General features: G+C 38.7%; 1 protein-coding gene across 1 annotated transcript; it reads right to left on the bottom strand.

Annotated features, from left to right (window-relative positions):
• Positions 1–1863: 1863 nt before the first annotated feature.
• LOC127002603 (uncharacterized) lies at positions 1864–5475 on the bottom strand. Its single transcript, XM_050868684.1, has 2 exons — positions 4730–5475; positions 1864–4545 (listed from the first exon to the last, which is right to left on the bottom strand). The coding sequence occupies exons 1-2, from the start codon at positions 4908–4910 to the stop codon at positions 2474–2476; spliced, it is 2253 nt and encodes a 750-aa protein (XP_050724641.1). The 5' UTR covers positions 4911–5475; the 3' UTR covers positions 1864–2473.
• Positions 5476–13013: the final 7538 nt, after the last annotated feature.

The following is a 13013-nucleotide window of genomic DNA, read 5'->3' as shown; positions in this document are numbered from 1 at the left end:
CCTGTCCAGGATTAGGGGTACTGTAAACGGCACGATACCCAGGAGGACTAGAGTGAGTGTAGTCTCCGAGCATTGTCTCCTGTATACAAAGACAAGCAGGAGATAACCGAGATATCAATGCTCGGAGTTCCTCCCACGAGGCTCGTAGGCCTCTACAATTCCACTGGAGGAGTCGGAAGATGTCTATTTTCGAGTGCGCTCCAGGCGAGCCCCTGAAAGAGACTGCCTTTTACCCACCTGATTCGGTACGTTAATACGACGAGAAGAGGGGACTGGGACCCGAGAGAAGCCGGGTCGAGGGACCTCGAGCTTTCTCCCAACAAAGGAACCTGCGCCCCTTCCGGACGCCGCACTACTAGAGCCAGACCGCACACCACTCCCCGAAGCTACATGCTCGCGGGGAGGATTCCCAACACTATATCCAAGGGATTCCTCAGTTTCCATATCCCGATCAGGAAAACCACTAGAAGCAACAGGAACTGGAACAGAGGGGGTCACAGCAAGCTCAATATGAGCCTCCGCAGCTTCCTCCATAGACCTTTCATGGGAGACCCCAGAATCATGTATACCTACAGTAATCTTAGTTGGCGGAATAGATTCAACTGAATCTGTAGAACCGCGATATCGCTTCTTTATACCTCTGGCGGACTTCGGTGAAGCAATGTGAGGTGCATGTACAGTCGCGGACAGAAGTGAAGACACAGATTTCAGAACAATTCAGTCAGCTGGCGAAAACTGGCAACTAATAGGTAGGTACCGTTAGTTTGAGTACCGGTAATACCAGTCCCGAGAATTCCAGTACCAGTAGTACCGGTACCATATATGTGTCAGTATGTATAATAGATAGGAAAAGTTGACGCCAGAACTTTGCTAATATCTGCTGTTAGTGTTATTAGATAATGAGTCTTTTCATAATACCTTTATACTGATTTTTTATACAGAAAGTTAAGTACTCAGAGAGAAAGGGCCGGCACACTCCAGTACTGGTACCGGTACTAACGGTACCAACGATGGTGTCGCACGCAGCATGTCATGATTTATTAATTTTTAATTTCATATATTTATTTATTTGCCTACTTATTTATATATTTATACACACACACACACACACACACACACACACACACACACACACACACACACACACACGAACTATTAGGCTATTGATATAATCCTTGTAAGATGTGTGTAGCCTAGCACCGTAAGGTGTTCCCTACATAGTAGCATCATTTGCCATGGTGCCTGCCGCGTCATTAGTAATAAATAAATATATATATATATATATATATATATATATATATATATATATATATATATATATATATATATATATATATATATATATATATATATATATATATATATATATATATATAAGGCTAACAATAACTTTTATAAGAACATGTGTGTAGTCTATTTATCCCAAGGAGGTATTATATATATATATATATATATATATATATATATATATATATATATATATATATATATATATATATATATATATATATATATATATATCGCTCGTTTGCGAGAACAGTGTCATAACTCAATTATGGAGATATTTCTAGAGAGGCAAAAACATTTTTATATGTCGCTGTAGTTTGTAACTATCACATGAATGATGACCTTTTTCAAACTAAAACGTAGACAACACAGTTAGCTAGATTATAATAAGTGTTGCAATGAATATCAAAAGAAGTGCATGATTATTGAGGGCCTTTTTTTCATGCAATCATAGTTATGACTATCTCGTTGCAAAACTGTCACAACTTTTGAGTTTCAAGTCAAAATATGACACTATTACTATGAGAATTGCTCATTTTGCATATGAAATTATTTTTCTGTTTTATGACGGATATTAAAAGGTATTGTCTGGCTCAAATTATCTGTATATCATAAAGATAATATTGCTGAAGTGAAGCTCCAAATACTGAGTTACACAGAAAATTTCATTTTTTGTCACTTGACTTTTTTTTGGTAAAAAATATCATGCATTGTTATATTAGATTATGAAAATAAAAGATAAACAGGTGATTTTATACAGTTTATTCTCCTCAAAGATTCTAATAACTGAAGAACAAAAAATGAAAAAATAAATTTCAGCCAATGTTTGCATCATATAAATAAAAATTTAAGTAGTAAGTTCTACTTAGGAGATACATAGATTGTTTCCTTACAATTTCCTTACAATATACTTTCCAAAAATAAGTGAACATCTACAGAGCAGTAATAATAATTAAAGGCTCTCATAAAACAACTTGTATTTGTTTGGAATAAGGTTATTCTCCTCAAAGATTCTAATTACTGAAGAACAAAAAATGAAAAAATAAATTTCAGCCAATGTTTGCATCATATAAATAAAAATCTAAGTAGTAAGTTCTACTTAGGAGATACATAGATTGTTTCCTTACAATTTCCTTACAATATACTTTCCAAAAATAAGTGAACATCTACAGAGCAGTAATAATAATTAAAGGCTCTCATAAAACAACTTGTATTGGTTTGGAATAAGGTTTTTCTTGCACAATCCAATGAGATCATCCTTCTTGTTCTTAGGAAGCCCAGGCTTGACACTAAATGCAGGTAGCAGACTAACTGTCCTTGGGTAGTTCTTAGCTTTGAGAACCGTGGTTTCTTGAAAATCATCTGCGTACGAATTCTTATAGAAGACAGATCTTGGTGAAGATTTGGTTACTCTCAGAACTTTTGCATCAGAGAGTTTCAACTCTTTCAGGTTCATGGGACCAATCTCATTGACTAATGATTTTATGTTCTTGAAATCTTCATAGCAGAGTTCCTGGACAACGAAAGGATCACCCTTTTTTTTAGCTGCACGAACAGCTGTTACAAAAGTTTCAGGGACATACATCGGTCCACTTTTAAGAAGCCTTTTAACTTGCCTCTCGATCAGCGAATGCGCCGAATCTCCCTCATTTTGAGTATGCCCTTTGATCAGGTACTTGTGAGTAATGGAATGTATATCCAAGTTTGTTACAGCATACAGATATAGAGCAAGCATAAACTTGTTTTTCTGCTGTCCTGAACAGTTATCAGAATAAAAAATAAAATCAGTGCAACCAGAATCACAAGTATCCTTTAAGTACTTCAGAACACAAGTACCAAGCTCATTTACTCCTCTATGGCCATTGGATTCATTCCAAATATAGCAATTGCATGCATTAGATATCAGGTTGTATATGGTAAAATTAAGTACATTTAATTTGGATTTATAGTAAAATACTGAAACCTCTCCTTTAGGTAGCTGCATAACAGCTTGTAAATCATATACTGCAACAGCACAGTTTTTCTTCTCCTTATCTCGTGCTTTTTCTGTTCTTGATAATTCCTTTTCTCGATGGTGCAAATCATAACTTTCCTTCATATCATCTTTCTCAGTTTCAGTGGCGTTTTCAAAAGCGGTGCAAACATCGCATTGATCCTTTTTGGGAGTGTAGAAGGAAATATTATACTCCTCTGTGAATATTCTGTAGAAGAGTGTATAATTTCCAAACTGCTTCTGTTCTTCTTTGCATTTTGCTACATAATCCTTGTGTATGTCAGCAATTGACTTGCTGCCATCAATGAACATCTTGGAAGTATTGGCTCGAGTGTAGTGGCTTTCAATTTTTGGTATGGAGTCTATATGCTGCTTTATTCCATCTCGAATTTCTTGACTAACAGTAGCATGATTGTCATGTTTTCCTCTGAGGTCAGGTTCCAATAGTGTTCCAGCAATTTTTTTCTGTTTTTCTAGAACAGTGCGTATGGGTCTGTCATTTATATCCAAGGTGTTCTTAAAAAACAGCTTGCATACTCGAACTTTCTCACCATTCACATGGAGATGAAATGCGCTGTTCAAGGCTCTTGGCTGACGACTTCCACCTATGCGAACGTATCTATAGGTCGGTTCAATGGCTGTTATTGAATTGGCTAGAAATTGGCGCTGTAGGGATAATTCACCCAAGTCCCAATAAGAGTTGAAGATCTCCATTCTAGCTTCTTCATCGATTTTCGATGAACAATTAAGCCTACATTTTTCACCACAAGGTGGTTTCATTCTTCTTTCTGTCCTCATTGTTTTTTTTTTGGTATGCATGGTGTAGGCTTTTCCCGCATTTCGCAGCTGTTTTTGTTTGTTTCTCTTCCATGTTTCAGGACGCCTCTTTCGTTTGATGCCTTTCTTCGCCGGACTTACCAAAATAGACACGCTTTCCTGGCTTGCTTTTGATTTATCTGGACAAAGTGACTGATTTCTTGGTAGTGATTCATCTTCAGTCTCATCTGTTTCATCCTCTTTATCAGGCACGTAATCCTTATCAGAAACTGAATCATCTGTATCGACGTCACTACATAAAGTATCACTTGACTCTGAAGATGAACTTGATGTTGAGGACGAATTACTTGAGGATGAGTTTAATACTTGATGATCGGCTTTTGACGAAGTTGATGGTTTTGGCTGAAGCTCTTGCCGAGTGCCAGTACTGGAATCTTCATAGCAATTTGTTTCCAGAACTTCATATGGTGATGCACTGGGAGTGGTTGCTGCAACAACAAAAAAAAGTATATCAATATTAATCCTAGGCTAGCTGAAATTCTTTTTAAATGCTCAATTTTATAAAAGATGCAAATAAATTCATTATAAATCGTAGAAGAGAAAAAAATATATTGTAGGTACTAATTATTTTGTTCAAAATCTTTTCAAAAAATGCGTAGGTAAAATACTAACATGTTTTGGAGTTATTGTCATCAACTTGGGGAGGCTTTAACCCATTCATGTTCTTTTTGGACTGCAACGCCAAGTTCACGAGCTTCTTACCTCTGCTACTCATATTTTCTGCAAAGAAGAAATAAGAAATAAGTGCATTTTTCAGTTCATTGGCATTGAAGAAAAAATAACAAAGTGACATAAATCTTGCTTAAATTGATATGACACTCTTGTTCTGTGGGAAGAGCGACCTAATTCTAAATAAAATATGTAAAAAATGGTTAAGAATCATATTGTTTGCTTCAATAGAGTCATATATTGAAATCAACTAATTTCCTTGAAAGCTATGTAGGTTTTAGTGGGTTGTAATAGTGACATAACTTGAGTAAATACTTAGATGTTAGTAGTAGTTTGCTTGAAGACTGTCATATCTTGGAATAGTTTCATATAGCCTCATTAAAGGTTTGCATGAATACTGTCTCAACTCAAATTAATACATTGTACATGAAAAAATAAACATAGTAAGGGAATACTCACATTAGTTACAATGATGACATAGTACAAAATATGCCAGTGTTCACGCAGCAGCATACATCCTCACTCCAATAAAGCTCTTGAGTAACTGAGATGTGTCGAAATTGATACCCAATGTTATGACGATCGAGGTAGTGCACGAGTGACACATGACGCTCTCTAGCGGCCATATTTGCAGACTCAGTTATGACGTTATTGTCACTTATAGAGCTTGACACGGGCTTTTTGATGGTGGCAATAACTCAAAATAGCAAATGTTTGAGTTATGTCACTCTTCTCGCAAATGAGCGATATAATATATATATATATATATATATATATATATATATATATATATATATATATATATATATATATATATATATATATATATATAAGGCTAACAATAACTTTTATAAGAACATATGTGTAGCCTATTTATCCCAAGGAGTTCTCCCTACACTGAACGATAACGTTTCACAAATCTTCGTCCATTGTTCTTCCACAATCAAATAGTATCATTTTATCATAAGAGTTAAAATCATGTGCAAGTATTTACGTTGGTTATTGATTTTATGTTACGGTTTGATTAAAAGAGTTGGATATTATAGTAATATAAATAGCGGAAAGATCAGCCATTGGTAGTTGCCAGAAAGCAAAGTCAAATTAATGACATGATAATTGTTTTAGCATTAAATGGATATTTTCACCCCCAACAAAGTACTGTTACCTTCTTTTATTTATAAGCAAGTGTTTTTATCAGGTATTTTACAAATTTATTGCTTGTGAATCAAATTAAAAAGGAAAACTCTTTAGTGCCTGTGAACGAAAGTTACTGAAATCTGTCTCTTCACTTCTGTCCGCGACAGTACATCAACTTGCATCACCTGGGACGAGCCGGAGAAGCCCCATCAGAACCTGGAGGCGACTCGACAGAATCACAGGACAAAAGGGAGAATCTATTATGGGACGTAGTAACAGTAGCAATAAGCATCTGACTCACATTCCGCCGTCGAGTGTGAGCCTAATGCAGAACAATTACCACACCGAGAAGGCTCAGTGCAGTATTTCTTACCATGACCATACCCGTAACATGAAAAACACTGTAGAGGGCGGTCAACAAAAGGCTTTACCCGAAGATGGAGAGGGCCAATACTGACACGGTCAGAGAGGGTAGAACCAAAAAAGGTGAGAAGTATCATGTTAGCTGAACCCTTCATCTTGGACACCTTATGAACAGAACTAGGGCACATCCCAAGTATTTCCTCCTCAGAGAACTCATAGAGGTCATGATTATATATACTGCCTTTACTATAATTGAAAGTATGGTGTGCTTTGACCGTTTCAAACATGTTGTCAGCAGGGCATGGTAGATGTTGCAGTGTTTTAGCTTGAGTAATATCTTTAGCCCTGACTAACACCCTCTTCCCATACTTTTTCAGATTCCCCTCAGGGATCGTGCCAATTTCTTTGGCGAGGTACCTGGCAGCATGAATGAAGTTGCCACGTCCATTCCTATAGTATGCAACAAACCAACGAGGGGGAGGGACCTGGCTGTCCCTGGGAGTTGGCTCTAACAAAGCGTCTTCAAAGAGATTCGGGACATAGTCCATGTCACTGTCAGAAATATTGGAAAAGGTAAGAGTTTCGCTTGAAATCAAGCACCTGCGATAGGCAGAGTCGCAACAGCATCACACGCCGACTAGTGCACGATAGCTATAATGTGAGAGGAATACTCGCTCTCGCGATAGAGCCTAGAGAAAAACGGCAAATACCCGAACTTCTAGACTATAACGAGTCTAGGCTGCACTAGAAAAAACAAATAACAACGTGAAAGAGTCGAGAGAAGCAATCGAGCAGGGTGCTGGCAGCGCCACCTGGACACAGGCAGAGATAGGTGCCGCACGCTCCATTCTTTCAAGGCGCTTCGACGGAGGAAACTTCTGTGGGGAAGGAGGGGGAAATAAGGAATATGCACTAGTCATTCCGGGTTCCCCAAAATAGGTTTTTCAGAGATCAAAACCGTCATTTTGGGAACCCTCCATGACTAGTGCACGATAGCTGGAGCAGGGAGAAGGCGACTCCATCGAAGTGCCACAAACTTAAGTCTACTTCTGCGTCCCAAGTCGGCATGCGTAGAGACGGTCTGAGTCACCCGAACTTAGTATGGTGCAACACTTTCCATTTTTAGCTGGTGCCTGGAGGAGGGGACAAATAATATAAGTCCCAAATGTTCCATTGTTCGGTAAAACCGTCTGGACCGTCTGCCATAAGCATATGCGTACCCTATCGTAACAGACGTTCAGCTTCTAAGAAGAAACCCAAATGGTGGAATAACGAAATTCATAATAGCCTATCTCTTAAAAAACGCGTATACAGTAGGTACATATCATCTCAGAGCGAGGCTGACAAACTAGAGTTGGACAGAATTCGCCGCGAAACCAAGAAATTAATAAAACGAAGCAAGAAAAATCTTGAAGAATATATAGCGGAAACAAGTAAATCTAATCCAAAAGAATTTTTCAGCTATGTAAATAATAAAAAGTCACTCACTTGTGGTATCGGACCGCTTGCTAATGAAAATGGTAACCACACGAACGATGAAAATGAAATGGCTACAATCCTAAATAACTTTTTCGCATCCGTATTTACCGACGAAGATTGTTTATCACCTCAACCGCCGGAGGTTAGAAGGACCGAAAAGATGTTAAGTGGCGTGCTCCTCCTAGAAAGTGACATTTTACGCACAATTGAAAAGATTAAAGTAAGCAAAGCTCCTGGTCCAGACAAAATTACCCCTAGGGTCTTAAAAGAAATCAAACATCAAATTTTAAACCGCTCTCCATCATATTCAATAAATCTTTAACAGCTGGAAAAGTGCCGTCGGATTGGAAACTTGCAAATGTCACACCAATTTTCAAAAAGGGGGACAAGTCTCATCCAGGAAACTATCGACCAATTAGCCTGACATCTATTGTTTGTAAGTTAATGGAGACTATCATTCGCGACAATATGGTGAAATTCTTCGAAGAAAATAATATAATAAATAATTCGCAACATGGCTTCCGTAGTAAACGTTCGTGTTTGACTAACTTACTTGATTTTTTTCACTATATTTTTGAGGTGTTCGATGAAAGCAGATCAGTAGATATCATATATCTGGATTTTCAAAAGGCATTTGATAAGGTCCCCCACCAACGATTGCTCAGCAAACTACTGGCGCACGGTATCTCGGGTAACATTCACAATTGGCTTGCGGACTGGCTCTCTGAGCGGAAACAGATAGTAGTTCTAAACGGTGTTACATCTAACTGGCTCGATGTCAAAAGCGGCGTACCTCAAGGATCAGTGCTTGGCCCCATGCTCTTCTTAATTTATGTTAATGATATCGATGATGGGCTCATTTGCAAAGTATCAAAATTTGCTGATGACACAAAAATTGCTAGAGGCTGTTCACTTAACTCTGAGCCGTGGAGCCGAGCCTCATTTGTAACGAGGCCGCTGATTGGCTGGCTGGCTCTCTCGCTCACCCTGTGTTGAAAGGCTGCATAATGAATGCTCGCGTGGCACATGTCTATGTTTTATTCGTTATATCTTGTCTCATACACATAACAGACCATTTTTGTTGGTACCGTTGCACTCAGCAGTGAATGCAGAAGCTTCGATACTCAGGGAAAAACTATTACTAAGCAATAATAAAGAAGTTTTAGCGAGTTGAAGCGGAAATTTTCTTGCGATATCTTTATAACACTGTTTATTTATTATCATTTCCTGTGTAAATATTTAAAGGAATGCTGTTATAAACGATTGCGTTTCATAAAAGAATGTCTCCTGAACGGAATGCAATCATCAAATTATAGTTAGATGATAATATAAGCGGATTACTGAATTATTTATGAGCATGTGTCACTCGCCGGGAAGAGGGAGCAGCGAGGCAGCACGACACAAGGCTGTGTAGGGAGGTGAGGACGAGGGTAAGGAGAGCGCTGATTATTGGCGGCCTCTCTCACTCACCGTGTTGAGAGGCAGTGTATAATGGTATATGTTTATGTTTTATTCGTTATATCTTGTCTCATGTACGTGACAGATAATTTCTGTTGGTACCTTTAAACTCGGCAATGAATGGGGAAATTTCGATACTCAGGCAAAATATAGCAATAAGACACTATAAAGACATTTTGGAGATGTGAAGTGACAGCTTTCTTCCGATATCTTTATAACGCTGTTTATTTATCATCATTTCCTGAATAAATATTCAAAGGTATGCTGCTATAAACTATTGCATTTCATTGAGGGATGTCTCCTGAACGCAATACAATTGTCAACTTATAGTTAGAAGGTAATGTAAGTGAATTACAAAATAATTTATGGGAAGGTATGACTCGCGGGAAAGGGCGAGCGGCGGAGTGCGGCCGGCCAGGCGGCAGACTCATGCTGCAGGTGAGGGGGAGGGGAGGCTCAGGCAGTGAAGACAGCACAGCAGTGAGGGGGGAAAGCAGAAAATATATAGGCCGGGTGTCCTGCATGCATTATTTATTATTTTACTTACTTGATTTTACTTATAGATACGATGCATCCTTTGGCACAACATGAAAGTAATGGTGCTAATCTGACGATTATTGACACTGGATTGATAGTTTTTCCTGTGGAACATATAGGTTATATAGCTACATGAAATAAAATCACGCCATGAAGATAGGACTTCTTCCCGCTAAGGTTTGCGAGGTCACACACACACACACACACACACACACACACAGCTTTAGGAAGGAGGTGCCACTTTACATAATTCTAAAGGAAAGCATGGTTGTGTGGGATATGGTTCCAGTGATATAGGTGCATATAAGGCAAGAGTTACCATAGCTGAGGCTTTATATTGGCATTTTACAACAATGGTTTCATTTATATTACTTTACAGGAATATAGGAAAACAACGAAATTTACATCTTCCTCATTTATTTACACATAAACGTAATATAGTCTAAGAAAATATTTTGTTTGGCAATGTTCATCCAATATTTATCCTTTAATCTTAAACAAGTACATTTGTTGCGTCTTTCCTTCTTTAGAGAGAGAGAGAGAGAGAGAGAGAGAGAGAGAGAGAGAGAGAGAGAGAGAGAGAGAGAGAGAGAGAGAGAGAAGTCAAACCATGTCAAAAGATTGTCTGGAAAATAAGATGAAATTATGTGTTGCGTCTGTCGTCGAGTTCACAAGCATACAAAGAGGTTACACAAACTCATCACCACTTCCCTCGCTTGTTTCATATCGGTCTCATCATCGATATTCACTACAAAGTTTTCAAGAAGATGTTCCCTAGCGATGTCTTTACTTCTGTATTCATCCTCTATTTTCTTAACATGAGCAATACACTTTTTCCAGTCTTCCTTGGTGACTTTATTTATTGCCGCTCTTGTAAGTTCATCGACAATTTTAAGGGACTGATTTGAATTAGAGTTTTTGGACCGAACGTCACTCTTTACCTGTGCCCAAATAAGTTCTATTGGATTAAACTGGCAGTAATAAGGTGGCAGTCGCAGCACTTGATGTCCATTGGCACGGGCTATTTCATCAATCACGTATCTCTGCTTTTCTTTGTTTAGTTTTGTTATTTGTATTAGTTTCTGTTTTGACACTGATGGATCGTGTTGGACGTTATTAGCAGAAAGCCATTCAACAATTTCACTTTTCCTGTTGCTGCACGTTGGAATTTTATTTTCAATTTTGCTGTGGTAAGACGCGTAGTCCATGATTATTAGCGATCTTTCATTTATGTTTGGTAGCAGCTGCTCCTCAAACCACCTTTTGAATTTTTCATGGTCCATGGAATCATGGTAATCACCTTTTGCACCAAACTTTGACCGAAACAGCATTAGTGCACCCTGAACAAAACCCTCTTCACTTCCGGCGTGTACCACGATGAATCTTGAGCCTTTACCAGTTTTAAGTTTCGGTCCAACTGATCCATCAGCCACTGTCCAGCATCGTTGCACACATTCATTTTGGTTTACCCATGTTTCATCAATGTACACTTCTTGTCTGCGTGTGGAGGGGCTGCAATTTCTATTTTTTTCAATCAGTCTTAAGTATTCAGTTCTATGTGCCACAATGTCACCTCGCTCCATTAAAATAGCTCTGCCACTTGTCACTTTTTTGTGCCGAAATCCAAGCCCTCTCACAATTTTCCACAATGTTGTTTTTCCACCATGGTAATTCACTGGCTCCTCCTTTACTTTCTCAAGAAGGGCAGATAAAGTTGGCAGTTCTCCTCTTTCATAGAAAGATAAAATTTCCATCCTGATGCAGTCCATGTCAAAACTGTCGATGTTGCCCCTCAGTCTCACTCTCTTGCTTTGCTGAACAGGTGAAGGGAGGATGCTGCCGCCATGTCTAGCTGCCTCTTGCCTAATCCTTTTCACTGTGCTTACTGACACATCTGTAGCCTTCGAGGTTTTCTCCACTACTTCACTGCTGGAATCTGTCCCCCACTGTCCGCGAAAGAAATGATACACATTCAGTATTATTTTCCTGGTCTGACTTCTAAATCTGTGCACTGCATCACGAGCAGCACTGCCATCTCCAGTTGTCTGTTCAACTGCATCACCCCCTTCAGCTTCACTGCCATCTTCAGATGTTTTGCTGATACCTTCAATAATGCTGCCTCCTTCAGCCATGATGGGGTGTCCAGCACAGCTAAAAAGAAAGAAAGAAAAAAAAAAAACGCTGTTAGGTTGACTGACATTGTAAAGTTTGGTAGACAATATGTGACGTTCCTTAAATTTTAGACATTATAATTATATAGTTCACACTGTGAGGTTGACATTAAGTTGGCAGACAATGGGAGATGACTGTCACTATGATAGACACAAAGGTTTACAACTTAACATTAACATTTAACAGACACTTAGGAACTCAAGACTTTACGATATAATGGATCGAGTAAAGATGTTGACACTGCAAAGGCTGGCGGCTATTTCTTGAATGCACCTGATGTCAAGGTCGTGACCTATTTATGACGTCTGTGCGGACGCAAAAGTAGCGAGGTTATCTCCGTGGTCGAAATAGAGTCTCTGCCGCTGAATTTGTGTTTTCTCGGACCCATTCACACTTAATTTATAGGAAATATGGAACAGGTGTTCATGAGTAGATGTCTTCATATGATAAAATTCAATGAGAAGATGTGCAACGTATTGTCTGGATGACGGTTTGTAATTAATACACTGAATAATAGTGAAATACATAAGCAATTGTCACTTATCATGCCACGCCCACTTTCTTCACTCCAGTCTAGCCCATCCTTCTACCCCCCCCACCCACCCTTGATCCAGTCACAACTGGACTTAATTCCTGATCCAGTCACAACTGGATTATGCTCCCACCGTGACTTAATTCCTTCACCTATACCTAACCTTCTCTCTCAGAAGTAGCATTTCCTAAACGCGGGACATGACATGCTTTGAGGCATTTTCTAATTTCACGGTTCAAGGTAGGCTATATTACACACATTTTTTTTGTTTTACTCACAATACCACACCGTCCAGGCATTTAAGAAAAGAAATGAGGGGTAAAGTGTTCATGGCGTGATTTTATTTCATGTAGCTATATAACCTATATGTTCCACAGGAAAAACTATCAATCCAGTGTCAATAATCGTCAGATTAGCACCATTACTTTCATGTTGTGCCAAAGGATGCATCGTATCTATAAGTAAAATCAAGTAAGTAAAATAATAAATAATGCATGCAGGACACCCGGCCTATATATTTTCTGCTTTCCCCCCTCACTGCTGTGCTGT

The sequence above is a fragment of the Eriocheir sinensis genome, chromosome 23 (genome assembly GCF_024679095.1).
Source record: "Eriocheir sinensis breed Jianghai 21 chromosome 23, ASM2467909v1, whole genome shotgun sequence".
Taxonomy (NCBI): domain Eukaryota; kingdom Metazoa; phylum Arthropoda; class Malacostraca; order Decapoda; family Varunidae; genus Eriocheir; species Eriocheir sinensis.
The sequence above is the reverse complement of the archived record's forward strand: the minus strand, read 5'-3'. Positions and strand labels throughout refer to the sequence as shown.